Source organism: Amphibalanus amphitrite, unplaced genomic scaffold (assembly GCF_019059575.1).
Source record: "Amphibalanus amphitrite isolate SeventyFive unplaced genomic scaffold, NRLGWU_Aamphi_draft 000525F_arrow, whole genome shotgun sequence".
NCBI classification, from domain to species: Eukaryota; Metazoa; Arthropoda; class Thecostraca; order Balanomorpha; family Balanidae; genus Amphibalanus; species Amphibalanus amphitrite.
In genome coordinates, this window is record NW_024882019.1 from 32,333 (window position 1) to 50,883 (window position 18,551).

An 18,551-nucleotide genomic window follows, 5' to 3' on the forward strand; every position below is an offset into this window, starting at 1 on the left:
GGTACCTTACTGAATGAGGGATAAATGGCTTATCAAAGAACCTGCTTTATATTCATAGCCCACGAAAGAGATTCACGCAATACGTGAGAAAAAATATGAAACGAAAAAGTAGAGCGAATTAGAGACTCAAAATAAAAACAGGTCTTGGAAAGGTAGGAAAGCGCTGCTGACTTTACTAACAAAACGCGGCACATACCGCTAGTCAAGTGCAGCCAATGATCCGACAGTAAACATTGGATAATGAACAAATAAGGATGAATCACACACTACTGAAGTTTCTTTAGCCTGATTCAACATGGGTGTGTACCAAGAGGTAATATGTGACAATGGTAGGTACTAGGCATGCATGCCATGTCACAAATTGCTAACATTTCTCATCTCGTTTCATGCCAACCAATAAATAAATCAATAAGAGCACGCAAAAAGCGAGAGCCAATCATCGTAGAGACCATTCTCAAGAACCACAAAACACAGAATATAAACGGCACTCATAAATGAGAAGCCTGAAGTCCCACAGCAGATGGTTCCATGAGACGTGGCTGGCATCCAAAAGAAGAGATAGGAGCCATAAGATATAAAATCCGCAGGAGGCACTTGCCATAAACATTCCCCAGAAGACCGAGCAGAAATTATGGCCATTGGAACACACAAAGAATAACTGATGCATGGCTTATGGCGAATAGGCATTTACAAAAAGATTGAGGAATGATTGAGCACTATAGACAGTGGACCATGGGCATACAACAACTCAGTTTCATACCTAGGTCGTTCTGCTTAACGCAGTGGCGTCTTTAGTGCTCGACAGAAACAAGCCAGGCCGTCTTTTACACAGCCCGCTATTTCGTTCCACATCCGGTATGCATGTGCTCCGCCCTCGTATCGCCGTAAACCTGTCCTGAGTGTTCAGACGTGGGCTGCGGCACCGGTCCGAAAGGCAATCCTTTTCTCTGGATCGTCTCTCCCCTTATAACCGGACCCGGGCCAGTCCCCGAGCGGGTCCGAGCCAGCACCCGAGCCTCCCCCGCGTGGGTTCGAGCCCGCCCCCCAGCAGAGCCCAGTCCACCCCGTGGGTTCCAGCAGTCCCCGAGCGGGGCTGACCCGATCCCGAACCATTTCCAAACCGTCTAAGACTCTCTCCGACGAATCCGAACCCCTCCACAGCTCTGTCTGAGCGACGTAAACCGCCTCGGGCGCACATCCGTCAGCCGAATCTGCGGCCATCGTGCGGCCCATGGACGAAATGAGCGGCCGTTTGGGCGGCCGTCGAGCCCCAGCGCCGCCGGCAACGTGCAGGAAATGTGTCCATTGGCTAGACGATGTGGGTGGCGGGAGAACGGCCCGAGCAGACGGCTTCCGGCTCATCGGCATGCGAGCAGAACGGAATGGCCAAACATGGAATTGAGCCTCTGAGATGGGCCCGTGAAAATGGACCGTAAGATGAGAGACCGATGAAGGATGGAGACGGAAGCGGTTTTGTGGCATAGAGTTGGCAGGAAAAATAGGCTGTTCACAGTGACGGATACCGGTACTTATTAGATTATTGCTACCTGTAAAGCATGTGAGCAAATAAACACTTTCCAAAAAGACGTTCTGACTCATGACAGTCTTACAAAATGCCATCATCTAGCCTAAAGCCCAGGAACTGTCTGCTCATGGCGCAAAACCGTACCGTACAATGTGACGAATTAGGAAGATCACCAGCGTGCGACATATCTTGATTACGCTCGACATTACATCCTAATGGACGGGGAGAGATCATTGCTATAAACATAGACTCAGTCAGCTGTGACGTCAGTGCCGTAACCTACGGCGGTGGACTTCTGGGAGAAAACGCAGGGCTCCCCACCGACATGTGGTATGGATACCTGACGGCATCGCACTGTGCTTAGAAGAGACCGCCGCTGCCTTCTATGAAAGTAGAAAACATAAAAGCGTAATTTTGCCGAGATGGCAACAAAACGGAGTGCCTACAAAAGATCGTCAGCGAATTCACACTTCCGAGGCCGACTGGAGAAAGAACAGATTGAAAACGGAAATGCTGTAAAAAGTCCAGAACCGGTTCAATGATGGAGAGGTATTTGAGGCCGTTCAAAGTCGTTTTCACTCCCGGCCGAATACGGAGCGGATGAGGCCAACAGCCGGGTATTTGGTGGCAAGTAAGCCATCTGCCGTGAAATCCGTCTCTGTTCCATTCGACGGGAAATGGAGTGCTACATAAGGCAGCAAAGCAGCAGCTTTCAATGAATAAATTGCAATAGTATTTACCAAGAAGGCGCGGAACAACAAAGAGTAGAACTTATCACTTATTCAAAGGTTAAGAACATCTTTCAAATACCACAATACGAGGAGCACAAAAGCCTGAATTCATTTAATATCAACAAAATGTATCAACAAAAATATCAACAAAAATACAAAAATATCAACAAAATCACAAGTGATCGCGGTGAGTCCCGCTGGAAAATGAAAGTTCCCCAATCGTATTACATTCCTAAAAACAAGCGATCATAAATAACGATACTATACTACCAGCATGTCAGACAGCCTGTGATCCGAAATAGCAGAAACTGCGTCACAAAGCGCCACCGATCACGATTGCCAGCGTCCGCAGGTCACGCCAAACAAATTTGTTATCCCGATTATCCGTTTATCCGATCGGCTGGACACTGCCGATGTCGGCTGACGATGCATCAAAGCCCAGCCGAAAAACAACGGCCAAATGAACTCGCAAATGGAGCGATCTGATTGATAGCACTGATCTCTCTGAGGTCTGACAAGCAGCACATCATAACGTGATGCCACTAAAAACAAAAGTTCATAGAGACAGCGACGCGATGTCAGCCAAAATAACGTACGTTGAATGATACCGAAATCGTTTGATGAAAAAATTATGCCAACGACATTAAAACGTTTGTGGTAACGACAAATCACGCACAAAAGTTCAGGAAATGGAATACGTCAGGACCAGGAGCCCGAACATCAGGAGCTGAAACTTCATTGCGCCGCAACTCTCTTTGAAAACTACATTTCGTATTTGGCCCTTTTCACTTTTTATGCATCTAAAAGCCCACGAAGCCTTCAAACACCTTCAAATTATGTTCATCAAAAAGTTCGCAAAGCTTGCAACATCAGAGAAAATGTACCGCACTCCGCAGGTCGTGTACCGGCAAACAGGCACAGCATACGTTGCACGTTGTTTATGCATATCAAACAGCCGAGACATCCATTATTCATTGTTGTCATTGCAGGGCGACCTATAAGTGGCATCACCCCGCGGCGCTGTGCAGTGTGCAGCCTGCCGTCGGACCAGCGCACCTAGCCGGGCGACCTGCCTCAATGGTGCTCTATGGAAGGTCTCGCTAATGGTGCACTCCCGGACAAATCGGCGTCTGAAACACTCGGCGCAACAGCCGGCAGCCGCTCCTCTGCCATCAGTAATGGGGCCGAACCGATGGTTACCTCTCCAAACACAGTAAATCACGCACACGGTGAATGGTAGGTGATTATTGGAGGGAGCTATAGCTCGTCAACTGCAGCGCAGCCGATATAGCAGGCCTAACAGTTAAAAAGTTGGGCTATGGAAACTTTGGAAAATTATGATGATTGTATCTGTTACAGGCAATGTGTGGAATCAGGCATTCTATAGAATGCCTAGGCATTCTATAGAATGCCTGACCGACCAGGCATTCTATAGAATCCCTAGGTATTCTATAGAATCCCTGACTGCTTAGGCATTCTATAGAATGCCTGGCTTAAGCTCCCAGGCATTCTATAGAATGCCTAAGTATTTTGATTGTCCGAAACACACTTCGAAAATTAGGGGGTCAGTGGCAGTAATGCTATTTGTTTACCTAATTTTCAGACCATTTCAGGGCAATGAGTTGAGAGGAAGCGAGGGAGAAATTGGGCTATGCCGACCACCAAATTGTGCGCCGCAAGCAGCAACTGATCCAATCCCGTTGGCACGCGAGAGCCACGGCGCAAGGCACCCGGGAGAGCCACAGGCCAACCAGTCGCTTCAACGGTTACCCTCGGAGGATTATGCTGCTACAGATACGAAGCTGCATTAGAAGAGTGTTGGCTGGGAGGGTGGACCGTAGGCTTGAATCGAAAGTGATTGCGAATGACGATGGCTTTGTTCTGATATTAGAAATGAAGGTGAAGAATACACCAAAGGTCACATTTTATGTCCTCATAAGCACTTCGTGTAACGACTCTCAATATACATGGACAATGGACAGCTCAACCCACACTGTAATGGCAGGGAATAACCTGAATAAATGGTTCATTATTCCACGTCCGGGCGGTGGCCCGGCCGTAACAAGAGCCGGATTAGGTGTTGTTCGATCTCCCCTTCCAGCTTGACTTCTGGGCCATGCAGTATTCGAAAGGTCGTCAAAATTATGAAATTTTACTCCAGTTCTTTGGCAATGTTCGAAAGGATGCCATATCTAAAACAAATAGCTAAGCCATTTTTGGGTCAGGCCAATTTTTGTCCATTTTTGGCTCGTATCCGTTTTCTCCAGTTTGACCTTAAATCAATTCCTTAGAAGGCAAACACCTCCAAAAAATGGACGATTTGTCAAACTTTTTTTCTGTGTATTTTTTTTTTTTACCAAAGGCGTTTCCGATATTGACATTACCACCATCGTCTTTCTAGCGTTAAGATAAATACTCTGTACTCTCAGAATGAAATCCTGATACAATTTGACCTAATAAGGTCAGATTGAATACCTGACCGGAAAATTTGACTGAATGAACATGAATAACTGAATGAACATTTGACTGAATGAACATAAATAGCTGACCGCAAGGTATAGCCTGGCAGAAAATAGTAATGTTACATGTCGGTCTGTGCTCATAATCTTATACAACATACACTGATATGTTGGAAAGATTCGTGTATTTCCTAGGCATTCTATAGAATGCCTGAAAATCAGGCATTCTATAGAATGCCTAGGGATTCTATAGAATACCTGGTGGGTCAGGCATTCTATAGAATACCTAGGGATTCTATAGAATGCCTGGTCGGTCAGGGATTCTATAGAATGCCTAGGCATTCTATAGAATGCCTGATTCCACACATTGCCTGTAACATATCCACAGGTGTCATCTTGACGTTGCCGGTCGATGGCCGATCGATTGCCACACCTAAACATTGGTTACCTAAACCAAAAAACAATGTCGTACACAATATTTATCATATGTTTACCACATAATACATCAAGACACATTCGTCAACCTCGACTTTACTGCATGGCGATAGAGTGAGACAGGCCGCGAAGAAACATCAAATATCGATCCGATGCCCCCACTAAAAAAAAAAAAAAACTTTGCAGCTTGTGCACAAAAACCATAGATCGGCAGTTCAATCCCTAGCACTGCACTCAGGGACCTCATCTCAAAGTCAGTGTCTAATAACCCTGGTAAACTCATCACACCATAGCCTGGCGACAGGCTGACCCCGCCACCTTTCGGTCCCAACACCCGACGACCCCACTTTATTCAACCTCGACACTTCCTACCGGATCCGACCCTCGCCCAAGCGCGACTCTCCAGCTGCAACGCAAGCCAGCGCTTCTCCGCAGGGTGCTTATTTCAAACAGATGTGTTTTTCAGCGTCATTCAGCGAGCCTGAGCCGGCCGAATTCAATCAAAGACCGATTGCCTGAGAGGCGCAGGTCGGCCGGCCGGCCGGTGGCGTCTATTGGGAGTCGCGCGCGGCGCTGGCAGTGCGTCCATCATAGAGTCGAGAGGGGGGTCGGGGTCGGGGTCGGGGTCGGGCCACCGGCCTGTCCCGGCTCCAGCGCCGACCATCCATTGGCCGGCGAAATATGACGGCGTCCCACGAACAGCGCCGGCCGCCCTCCGCCACAGATAACTTAGAGAAATCACGACAGCACGGCAAAATGGAAAATGAAAATGAAAAATCACGACCGGTGCGATGAGAATGTTCATGAAGCAGCGCCGGGCCCCAGACGAAACCAAAGCACGGTGGTTTCCATCAGACAACACGACAGTTTTAAAGAAATATAAAACAAACTAAAATAAGCGGATGCAGGTAAAACTTGAGTCACAGTTATACTGCCATAGACTAGTTTCCGAAGGGTATACAGGATGACTTTTCGGGTTTAGAGTCACCGTAGCCTGAAAGTTATATGGCGGTTTATTCCATTTGAGCGTGCCATTCCTCGCCACTATTTTATACGTTCCACCTGTACTGCATAGTGCATTGGTCAGTAGGACGGAAGCTTATGCGCTCCGAAACTGGGAATTGCCAGCTACGAACGGGACATAAAATAATATTTGAAGTCCTCGTGCTAAGACGACGTACGACCAAACTCGGTCATAAAATGAAACCCGGAAGGAAGGAATGAAACTAATAGCGAAAGTCAAACCGTTCGATAGCAATTTATGTATGAGTATGAAACCGTTTCGAATGTCTTTTCAAGAAAAACTGTCCAAGTGTCCAGCTGTCTGATTACACAGCTCTCAGACCTTGGTGGCACGCTCTCACTTCCCACACAGTACACCATTTCTGAGGCTTACGTAAAGCTTCACTTGCCTTTCTACGCTTGAGGATGCAATTAATGGCAGCTTGCATAGTCCCACTTCTGAGTCTGGCGGGCAGATTCCCGTCATTTCTTACCAGTGTCATTTCTCACAGTGCGAAGTAGCAGTGAGTTATACCGGACGGGTATTATTATATCGCCATGGGCAGACACGATGACGCTGAAATTAGACTGTGTCGCAACGCACGAGTGAGAAAACTCTGAGTACCATACACTTTAAGCTTCTGAGATGGTGACGAATTCTGAATTGTCCTCCCACGATGCATCGAGAGCAAAGTTCAACAATGACGCATGCAGTACCCGAGCACGTCCCAAACTCGCCATACGTGCAGACGAAGGAGATCTTGTTTCAGACAAATTTAAGCAGCCTTCGTCTGCATTCAATAAGCGATTGTCTACCCTTTACCTCACCACCGCTTCAGCCACCGACAGATTTCAGTTTAAAAATAAAGTGCGCTGATTCATGGGTAATACCCCCGAGCCGCTCTGCGCTCAATCTAGCGGTGTGTCACCGGGAAAGCCTACAATAATTGTAGGCCATGCAGGTGGCAGAAAGGAGAAGACATATTTATCGCTGCAAGAACGTAGAGTAGCAATCGAGAGAGCGCGATGGTGCACCTAGTTTGTGGTATGGAACAACTACAGTAATGGGCTGAAGTACGTAGATATATCGATATATCTACGTACACAAATAAATAACAAATGTGTTCACAAATAAAAATAACCATTTTATCACTAAAAGAACCTTGACTACAAGCCTGGTACCGATTACGGCCACTTGATGCCTAGCCGAGATGATTAGGCACGAAGTAAATATGAGAGGAACCGGACTTCAGGAGGCAGATATTGGCTTGACGTGTCACAAAGCCAAGGTAATTATTAAACGCGTTCGCAAAACTGCAATGTCACATGACTGAATATTGCAGTTCCTAAAAGGATTGACGACAACAAGCATTGAGCTTCAAACGAATACGCACAAAATGCAACGGCGAGTTACAAGCATTGCAACTTCTTTGAAGCATGCTGTAAAGGTCTGACATCAAAAGATACGCCTCGTCACGGTAATGCATAAAAGAAAAATGTAAATGCAATGCTGGTTGTTGCACCAGTTATATTAATGAAATATTTTAATAACTACGGGAAAAGCTTTTGCATTTTGCCCAGGCAATATAAAAAGGCCCTTTCGCGTGTTGCAAAAGGCAAGCCCGTGGTTTGACCTCGCAAGACATCAAAGGCACTTATCCCACAGCAACGGTTCGAACAAAAAATAGCAGTCCGAAAATACTTGCCAAAAAATACCGCTGGCTCACGCGGCGGAAACAAAACACGTTCTTTCTATGAAAGTAATTGTCTAATGCACATACATGTTTTAAGCCCAAATAACCCTAATATATCTCACAGGGACTTTTTCCAGGGGTGTGGACCGTGAGTTATTGGCGTCAATACCATTAGAAGTAACATGCAGAATTGCGGACATAAGACAGACGATGATCCTTCCGTCCACCTGCCAATATGTGTGATGAATCGGCCCAAAAGGCAATATTACACAAAGCAGTTCATGCCAGCGCATATTAGTGTTTTCAACGATCCAGCCTTATGTCATTGAGTTCAGGGTGGCAACTGCAGGTCGATAGGTCCATTTTAATGGATAACCCCTATTTCAACCCTCGGTGAAAACTGAATTCAGCTTTATGCAGGATTCTCAGAAATATGCAGCCGACAGAATTTTGTACAGCCCTTAAATTAACATTAATTGACGTTGTTTTTTTTTGTCAAACAAGGAGGTAGCGTAAAACCGCATCTTTGACGTAACCAAGCCATGTCCAGTTCCACGGTGCCAACCCATTGATCTATTTCACGCGTGTGCTCCTCACCTCCACCGGAGCCGTCATGGGCGCGAGGCCGAGCCACTTGATCTGTTTCCTCTCCTTGCTGATGATCTGCATGGCCATGAGGACGTTGAGCGCATCATAGACGCGCCGTCGGATATTTTTCTGTTCATACTGCTGATCGGGCGACGTGCCTATGATGGCGCCGGCCGGCGGGCACAGCTCGGCCACCAGCTCGTCTGCCACCTGGCGGTAGAGGCGTGAACTGAGTGCGGGCGGCGCGGTGACACAGTGATAGGAGGGAGGGCGTGTGGACACAGCTAAGTGCCGCGGCCGGTCGACCGGACTGCTCCGGCCGTGAAAGGCCCCGAGGTGACGGCCTGTCACACGAGCCGTGCGGACGGGTTCGCCGGAGCCGACCTCGCACCGGTCAACACTCGACAGAACGGCCAGGCAACAGGTTTCAAGTGGCACTTTTGACGAGGAGATTCTCGAGTTCCGTCTTGGCAGTCGGGCGGCTAGAAGGGGTGCGAAAAAAGGATGGAGCGCTCGCTTCAAAAGTACCCGTCGCAGCAAGGCGAGCGAAAAATGGAGATATGTCAGTGGTAGCTGCCGGGCGTCGTAAATGCTCCGGACAAGGCCCATCGACCGAGGCACGCCCTGTCTGCCTACGCTGTACACAGACCGAACACACAGGCGAGCGCCTAGAGACTAACCACAGTGTATGGGCGGAAATAGCATCTGCATCGACGTAGTTATAAACGTACACATGCAAATACAATTATTACATCTAGCTAGGTGATGAGCAATCAGCAAAATGGCATCATCCTTCACTTCCATCTTCTGCTTTACATTGAGCAGCATGCCACTTACGCGTCAATTCTTTATCCATATTAATAATCACCCATTATCTAATCACAAATAGCACACGCACGTTCTAAATAACCCCATACGATAGCCAACACGTTTCGATGTCAAGTACACCCCTTTCCCCTAAGCAAACATCCTTCTGCTACGTAGATATAACCCCTGCCCCTGTCACGGTCGCCGGGCGCCGCGTCCAGACCTGGACGGCTACTGCAGCGGCTCACTGCCCGTCCTGCCCGGCCACCGGCCTAAGTAGGGATCATCGTATCCTCATCAAACCGGGCCGAGCCGTGTCAGCGCAGAAGCGGATCGGATCAGGCCCGGTGAACGGGGCTCATCATTTATCACGGCGCAGGAGAGGGAAAAAGGAAAGACGCGCGGAGTGGGTGTCTAGAGAGGGAGAGAGTGTAAGAGGGAGAGGGAGAGGGAGAGAAGACGGGGACAGAGTGGCGAGAGTGGTGGGATCAATGGGAGTGGGTGCGACCGTGATGCCAAAGATAGTCGATACGCTGGTCAGGACTATACATACAGAGGATTCTATCTCTGGTGCCAATTGATTGATGACGCATCAGCTCTTAGTGCCTGCATAGCGAATGCCACTATGACAACGTATTCGTACCACGTGCAATGTGTATACCAGCATAAGATTTGTTTGACCAGCTGATACGCAACTACAATATGGTATATGTTGGGTAAGAATCTCAGCACATTCGTACCTCGTTGTAGGTAGTGATGCCCTTTTCTCGGACCTTCTGGCACACTTTCATCGAGAAGTGACGCAGGCCCTTGGCATTTCTGTCGTACCGACGGCGTTTGCTGCAATAGAACACTCAGTGTCAATGACGTGTTGCGGAAAAGTCGCTGGGAATACACGTATTTCATTGATATTGCGTAACGCAAAGACGACCATTCTGATGAAATGCACTCATCCAAAATCTAGTTTGAGACGGAGAGAGACAGAAGAACGTTGTTAGGCAGTGCACGCCCAAACAACACACCACTTCACTGCTCAGTGGACATATTGACGTTCATATAACATTACATTGCATAAACATTGACATACTCATATAAATACACATAAACCAAAAATTGATATCAGGCAAGCGATGATCAGGCAAAATTGGCGCTCGTATGAGATTTCATGCGAGCAGTTGCGTGAGAGGTGCTTAATAAGAGTTCAATGGAACACAGAGAAAGACCAGCCTCCAAGATCAGATCCTCCATGTATTATTTCCCGCCATGTATTATTTTCTACAAATTATCATTCATCATGTAAATTTGGTATAACGTGTCAATTCAGGGAGATGTCATTCGTTCCCTTTCCAGGTCAGCCCTCAACGACATAGGACATCCACTCGTCAACGGTTACCAACGCCGAAAGCTCACTCTTCCAATTCCTCCCACCTCACCTGCCGCAACCTAATTTGTGCTAAAGTTAAAGACGTTAAGAGAAACCCACGAGTGTCTTTCAGAGAAGTTTAGGAAAGGCTTCAACAATCGACCACGAACTGTATTACGTTTCCGAAGACAGCCAGAGTCGTTCAAAGAAGCCCCGAAGAATTAGCTCTACTGTGCCACGACGTCCCGACATTATCCTCATTCGTCGTTAGCTGGGAAGTGAATTGGGGTTTGCAAGCGCATCGACTGCGGGATCTTTTACGACAGTGTAACACAAGCTTGTGTTGATTTGCGCCTTGCGGTATCTTACCGTCGCAGCGGAGTCGTACCCACCTGTCAGACCAGGAGAGGTGTGGCGACTGGGCGGAACGTTTGCCAGCAGAGGTACCCGGCGTGGGGCGCGCAGCCGGGGTGGCTGGGGAGCCTCCGGCCGGCAGAAGGAGACGTCCGCCGCCAGTCTGAGACGTTAGAAATTACGTTAGATGTGCGTTACATTGGGTAGAAGGGTGTGGCAGGGAAAGGAGCAGCACTTACATGGGTACATTAATGATTCCTGGTGTCGACTACTGAATAGGTAAGTCACTTTTCATGGTTCGGTGGCACAGAGTCGAAGACTGGAAATTGTTAGGCCTGCAATGTTCTATTCAGTTAGTTGCAGTCACCCATAATAGAGTTGCACCAAATTTTGGGGAACTGAGACGCCATTAGCGCGGTATATAAGGCACGTTTTCGGTCTCCTTTCATACCGTTGAACTGTGCACGGGAAAAAACTGGTCGGGTGAAGGGGGTGCTGTGCTGCGCAGCAAGCTCTACTAAACGAGCAGCCGTGATCGGAGCTGTGTGAGGGATGTAACAATACAAAAGACTTACGAATACGACTAGCCATGGTGTCAAAAAGGTACACATACAGTAGTCAGTATTCATTATTCAATATGGAAAAAATGAACACTTAAAGTACATGACGTCATAATGATACAGCCAATCGATGTACTCAGTGGGTGTCTGAAAATTTGGAGATTCTACGGAGAATGGTAAATGACGTTTAAGGATACATTATGCACTGTCATCCCCGATCGTACTGCAGGTAACGGTTGTTCCGACTTCAATCATGTTGTTAGCGGTGTGTAACAAGAGGCGCACAGTTGCGTCATTTCGTGCGAATCGTGCGATCATCCGCTATTTCTCAATAAATGGTCCATGGAACTAAGACCAAAAGAGGAAGATAGCACAGCATCATATTACTAAGCTCGTCATGCGCAATCATGGATCATATACCGTCATTAACCATGCCCCGACGCTAGTTTATATACGATCAGAGGAAATCAAATGCATAGCAGCACACGAAATCAGCTCGTAGTACAGACAGATATTTACCTATCACACAAGGAGAAAAGCACATACAACATCCATCGCTCACCCGCCCACCACTCACCCAACCTCAGTACCTCGACTACCCCAGACGCTCTCCTGAGCACCTCCAAAGGGGACAGGGCGAGTCCCAGTGACGTACCGTAGGTGTGCGGTGGATGGCCAGCTGCTGCTGTGACCCCGGCCTGCCCGGTGTTCCTAGACCGGCCATCTGACGATCTGAGAACAACGTAAGGAGGGGTGAGTTAGTTTAGCGGCACCACTGCGATACTCGTGGTATTGCAGGGATTTGCTGGCTAAATTGGCTAAGTATTGTCCGGGGGGAGAAGAGCATGAACTAAAAACACAATTGAAACATTGTAAAATAACAGCATACAAAACATTCATGCATGCATTCATCGTTCATCATGCATCACAATTCACATTAGGTACATATGTCACCCTGCATCTAGCCACCTAACTCCGCCTATATCTGGCCACCTTACTCCCTGTCCCAATAAACTCACCCTGCATCTGCAGTCGGGCGATGGGCGAGTTGACCGCCGTCGACGAAGTTGACGGTGTCTCCTGAAACCGGTGTGCATTTGTGAATAGATAGTACATTTAGATGTATGTAATACTGCGCTGAAAGTGATAAAAATCATATTCATGACAGCTTTAGTAGGCGAGGAGTCATCAACAAGCCATTCAACAAAACCACCCACAACAATGGCTAACAATCCCCATCGAGATACAACTGAGGTCTGAGAACATGAATCAATGAGACTACTCATCAAACTCGTACTTCGTCCCTCCCCCCCCCCCCTTACTCCTTCACCACCATGTAGTAGTAAGCTGTGTAGCGTTCAACTTCACCAGCATAGTGTAGTGTCTGCTCACCATTTTGACGACAGTGGCGGACGGGGCCGCTCCGGCAGCGGCCGGCTGAACCTGGATGGTCCTCTGGACCACACGCACGGCGGGCGCGCGAGCCGCGGACGACACACCGGCCGCACGCACCACCTGGGCCTGACCGAGCCCAGAGCCGGACGGACGCGGCACGAAGGTCGGCTGTAGGACCCGCGGGCCGCCCGAGCTGGTGGAGGCAGCTGCGCCGGCGGAGGCCGTGTTGACGATGGCGCGGACGACGCCAGAGCCGCCGGCGGCCCGAGCACCCCCACCGCCGGCCGCCAGCGGCTTGGTGGGGGTGACCTGGAGCACCCGCACCTTCCGGGACACACCTGGAAACAGGGGCGAAACAGTAGGAGTAGCAAGATGAAATAGAGATGGCTGGCCTGAATGAGTGGACTTAATCTAGAATGATGACTTTAATATAAGCTTGCAAGGTGAATATTCAATACCTGCTATATTCTCTTCAGTAGCAAGAAATATAGCCATTAAAATAAAATAAAGCAAGAGAAAGACAGAGAAAGAAAGAGCTAAAAAAGAAAAGAATGAGAAGGGAAGATGGGAGAAGATGGGAGCTATGGAGGGGTGAAGGGATAAGGGGGGGGGGGGCTAGGGAGGCAAGGAGAAAGACGAATAGAAAAGGTGAGGTAAAGAGATACAGCTTAAAGAAAATAGAGAGGGATGATGCAAGAGGGAACAGGGGACAGAAAAAGTCAAGCATACAGAAAGGAGCATACAGAAAAAGACCAGGATAAATTGCAAAGAGTTAGTTAAATGGCAAAAATTAATGAAATCCAACTAACATATGTATTTAGCTACAGACAATAGAAAATGCATTTAGTACTTTCCTTATTTACATTGAAGTTTTCTGTTGAGGCAAAGCTTATTGAAGCAACCCCAATAAGGAACCTTCCATGAGAAGACAACACAACATTTCATTGATTTCATTTCCATTTATTTATTTTTTATTTATAGATGGAAATCAGGAATCCATTAAAAAAACAAAAATTTAATCAAACATTGACAGCTAAGAACCCAAAATGACCCTAGACTTCATTAATGTATAATGTAAGATTCACATACCATTGGCATCTTCAATCCAAACAGTTCCAAACTCCTGCTTCACCTCATTCTTCACAGCAGGAATTTCAGATGGGTTTGACATCACTGGAAAGCTGTGACACTGGGTTGAACTCCAACAGATGCACACTTGACCAATTTCTGGTTAGAACTGAAAAGCAGAAACTTTTAATTAGCCACATAACTTAAGATGCAAACACATCAACATAGGCAGCTTCAGAGAAAAAGTGTTTTATCTTTGTTCTGCAATCATTAATCTTTGCTCTCTTTACTCTGTAATCTTTGATCTCATTACAATTAGATTTTTTGTTGGCTTGATGACAAATTTCAAGACCTAAATGTTTAAGTTTAAGTTTAAGTTTAATATAGTGAGCTATGGTAGACAGGGTCTATTCGGTGCTCACTTCGAGCATTAAACTGGGCCAGACTGGGTAACTTAGGTACTGTGGATGTTAAAGAGAGAGGATAGCGCCGTAGTGGTCCTGAGCTTGTCTAGCCGGTTCTTGAAAGTGTTTGTGTTTTCAGACATTATGATCTCCTGAGACAGCTTGTTCCATGCTGAGACTACTCTGTTTGCAAAGAATTTTGCTCGAGCTTGGGTCCTGGACCTCCGTATCTCAAGTTTGAGCTGGTGACCTCTGGTCGTCCTTCCGTGGTGGCTAGTGAAAAATTGACCTGGGCGTACGTTCAATTTCCCCTTAAGAATCTTAAATGTTTCTATCAAATCTCCTCTTCTGATCCTTTCTTCCATACTTGTCATGTTTAGTACTTTCAAACGTTCTTCATATGGTACTCTTTTCAATCCATGGACTAGTTTAGTGGCCCTCCTTTGTATTTTTTCAAGTGCTTGCATGTCCTTATTCAAATAGGGACCAGCCGCTTGCACACAGTGCTCAAGATGAGGTCTAACATACACCGAAAAAAGGGTTTTGAATTTCTTCACTGTTAGTTGACCAAAGGTCAGCCTCAGTACCCTGAGGGCAGACATGGCCTTGTTTGCTGACTTAGAACAGTTCAATGAAGGTTTCAGTGTGTTGGTAATGTACACTCCAAGGTCCTTTTCTACAAGAGTTTCCTCAAGCATTTGTGGCCGCCCAGTTACTGTTTTCATTGTGTAAGTGAATCCAGGATTTTGGGAGCCGCAATGCATTACTTTGCATTTTTCCAAATTGAATTGCAACAACCACTCTCCAGACCACTTGGTGAGTATATCCAGGTCAGCTTGCAGCTTTAGAGCATCACTTTGATTACTAACAGGTCCATACAACTTGGTATCGTCTGCGTACATTTTAATCTTGCTTCTGACCAGGCTTGGTAGTTCATTGACATAAATGATGAATAATACAGGACCTAACACCGAACCTTGGGGTACCCCACTTCTGACTCTGGACCATGTGGACAACTTGTTACCAACCGAAATTCTCTGGGTACGGTTACTCAAGAAGTCTGATATCCAAGCAAGGACTTCTCCCTTGATATTATAACCTTGCAGCTTCACACAGAGTCTTCTGAGCGGCACAGTGTCAAAAGCTTTCTGATAGTCCAGGTAAATTATGTCAAGTCCTGCTCCCTCATCTACTGTCTTGGTCCAATCCTCGAGTGATTCTAATAAATTCGATTGACACGATCGGTGTTTTACAAACCCATGCTGGTGAGGTGATATAAAGTCATTCTCTTCTAAGTGGTTGATGATGTGCTTCTTTACTATTCTTTCTAGCATTTTGCAAACTTGACTTGTAAGGCTAATGGGCCGATAATTATTGGGTCTTGCTCTCTTTCCTTTCTTGAACAATGGAATGATGCATGCCTGTTTCCAATCACCAGGGAGCTCGCCAGCAGACAGAGACTTCTGGAAAAGCATGGTCAGAGGAGAAACCAGTACCTCAGCACATGATTTTAGCACCACAGCTGGTAACTCATCAGGTCCACCTGCTTTGCCTGGTTGCAGCTTTTGTAGCTCGCGTAGAACTTCTTCGGAAGTGATTGTGATGCTGTTCAATACAGATGAATCACTGACGGCCTGGGTAAAGTTTGGGATGTTTGTCATATCCTCATCAACAAATACAGTTTGAAAGTACTTATTCAGTTCTTCAGCTGTTTCATAATCGTTTTCAGTTAACATCCCATCATCCTTTTCCAGGGGTCCAACCTGTGCTCTCACATTTGAACGACATCTTACATATTTGTATAGCTTACCGGGGTTTGTTTTCAAGTCTTCAGTAAGTTTTGCCTCATATTCGGACCTCGCTTTCCGCAACATACAAGTAGTTCGGTTTCTCTGCTTAGCATATGCTTTGTACTCTTCACTTCTCTTGGTTCTCGCATATTCCTTCCAGGCTTTATGCTTTTTCTTCACTTCTTTGGTCAAAGCTTTGTTCCACCATGGTATCTTCTTCTTTCTTGTCTTCTTCGTGAAAATGGGCACATACTTGCTGATAGCCAGGTGCAATTCCCTTTTGATGAAGGACCAAGTTTGCTGCACATTCATTGGGCTTATCACACTCCATTCTGTCCTTCTCAGGTGATTTGACATATCTACATAATTCCCTTTGCCGAAGTTGTATCTCTTGAAAAATTCACATGCCTTCATCTTGTCATGCTCTTCGTAAATGCAATTCCAGGTAATCACAACATGGTCACTTTTACCCAAGGGTTGACTAGCTTCCAGTTCATCTACTAAGTGTCCACGGTTGGAAAATATTAGATCCAATGTTGATGGAGATTGACCGATTCTGTAGCGAGTTTTAAAATTAACATGCTGCTGAAGGTACAGATTTTGCATAGTTTCAAAGAAAGTTGCCTCCTCACTATCCCCTGGCCCTTCAACGTATCCATCTTCCCAACATATACGAGGAAAATTGAAATCACCCATAATAATAACATTTTTCATCTTCATTTGCATGGCTTCTTTAACTAGTAGTATCAACTTGTCATTGTTTACTTTGCAGGAGTTTGGGGACCTGTAGCACACCCCTACTAGAAGCTTTTCAGCATGAGACAGATGTATAGTACACCACACTGATTCTTCAAAGCCAATTTCATTTAACTGAGAACATTCAGTAGTCTGAAAACAATCTCTTACAAACAGCATGACTCCCCCACCTTTCTTATTTGCATCTCTGTCATGCCTCAGTACTGGGTGGTAACCATTCAGCACATAGCGATCCTTCAACCACACTTCTGATATCCCTATAATGTCGGGGCTTTTCTCTTCCACTAGGCCCTCAAACTCATCAATTTTGTTTCTTAAACTACTGATGTTTGTGTACAGACACGAGACCACTTTTGGGCACCACTTTGCCTCGAAAAATGGTGTGTGTCCCCTTTCCCTTTTGCAGGAGTTCTTCCCTCAACCTTTTCTGAGCCTCTCTTTCCTCAGGAGACAAATCTTTCGTCAAGTACACATTCGGATATCCTACTTCTTTCAGTTGTGTCCGTCTTTTAATGAGCTGGTTCACAAGATCCCTGTCTTTCAGTTTTATCATCATAAGCCTTGGTTTCTGACTGGCATTGGACCCAGATGACCCCTGAGTCTCCTGCTTCTTCCCCAGTCGAAAAACTTGGGCTATCTCAACTTTCACATCCCCTAGAAGGGAGGAGACGACACCCTTGAAACTGTTTGTGTCATGTTGCTTACGCACATCGGGATCTGGCGACATACTCTCAGGTATGTTATGTAATATGATATTGCTTTCCCTCTCATCTTTGTTTTGAGCCTGCACTATCTTTTTTATCTCGGCCGCACTATGTTTAAGCTCTTCTGTATACCGAGGGACTGTCTGTACTGCCTCCTTTTGTTCCTTCATAAAAACTTCTGTTTTTGCCTGTTTTTCACAAAGCTGTGCCACAGCTTTCTCTAAATGCCCAATTTTCTCTGTCAACAGTGCTCGACTTTCATCCTGTGTCTGGTCCTTGAGAGTATCCAAAATTTTCTTCTCGGCTTCAGCTATCCTAGACTCTAAATTGTTTCCTAAATCCAGAAGAGCAGTGACCTTGGGCCTGCATGCCGAACACAGCCACAGGAAATCATATTCTGACAGGGCTATAAATGCCTCCACAGACAGGCCCTGGCACTTTGGATGAAACCATTCTTTGCAAGCATCGCACATAATGCTATCTTCTTTGCTAGAGATAGATAGTCCACATACCTTTTGTCCTCCTTTGCACGTGTACCTTATTTTCCTGGACTTCCTCGCTGGACTCCAACCCTTCTTTTCCTTCCCACCTACCTCTTCACCCTCGCTTGCCTTGCTTTTTTCACAATCACCGTCTTCATCTTTTGTCTGTTCCTTGGTCTGTTCCACAGTTGCCTGCGCCATATTTGTCCCGGCCCGTTTTGGCGGCATTTGAAAATCTCCACAAGTGCTTTTGAAATAATTTTAATCACCTTTTTTCTTGTTTTTGTATCTTCTTTTTATATTTTTTTGTCTCTTTTCTTTTGTTTCTTATTCTAAGAAATGTTCTACTTCTTGAAAACACACCGGCACTTGCTGTGACCTTGGCTGTGAGGAGCTAATCTGGCGCACGTCCAAACAGGGCGAGGACCGGGAAG

The 18,551-nt window shown here is 46.4% G+C and overlaps 1 protein-coding gene across 7 annotated transcripts in view; it reads right to left on the reverse strand.

Annotated features, from left to right (window-relative positions):
- LOC122393232 (transcription factor Dp-1-like) overlaps positions 1–18,551 on the reverse strand; it is a 45,500-nt gene that overhangs the window by 26,206 nt on the left and 743 nt on the right. For 3 of the 7 annotated variants that reach the window (XM_043389073.1, XM_043389068.1, XM_043389072.1), the window contains exons 2-8: positions 14,003–14,150; positions 12,911–13,251; positions 12,538–12,598; positions 12,174–12,250; positions 10,997–11,121; positions 9,982–10,081; positions 8,444–8,644 (exon numbers count right to left, since the gene is read on the reverse strand). In XM_043389073.1, the coding sequence (XP_043245008.1) occupies positions 8,444–8,644; positions 9,982–10,081; positions 10,997–11,121; positions 12,174–12,250; positions 12,538–12,598; positions 12,911–13,251; positions 14,003–14,084 (987 nt within the window). In that variant the 5' untranslated portion in view covers positions 14,085–14,150. Of the gene's footprint in view, positions 1–8,443; positions 8,645–9,981; positions 10,082–10,996; positions 11,122–12,173; positions 12,251–12,537; positions 12,599–12,910; positions 13,252–14,002; positions 14,151–18,147; positions 18,317–18,496; positions 18,521–18,551 lie in introns of those variants that run through there. The other 4 variants (XM_043389075.1, XM_043389071.1, XM_043389069.1 and 1 more) reach the window with 4 other exon arrangements.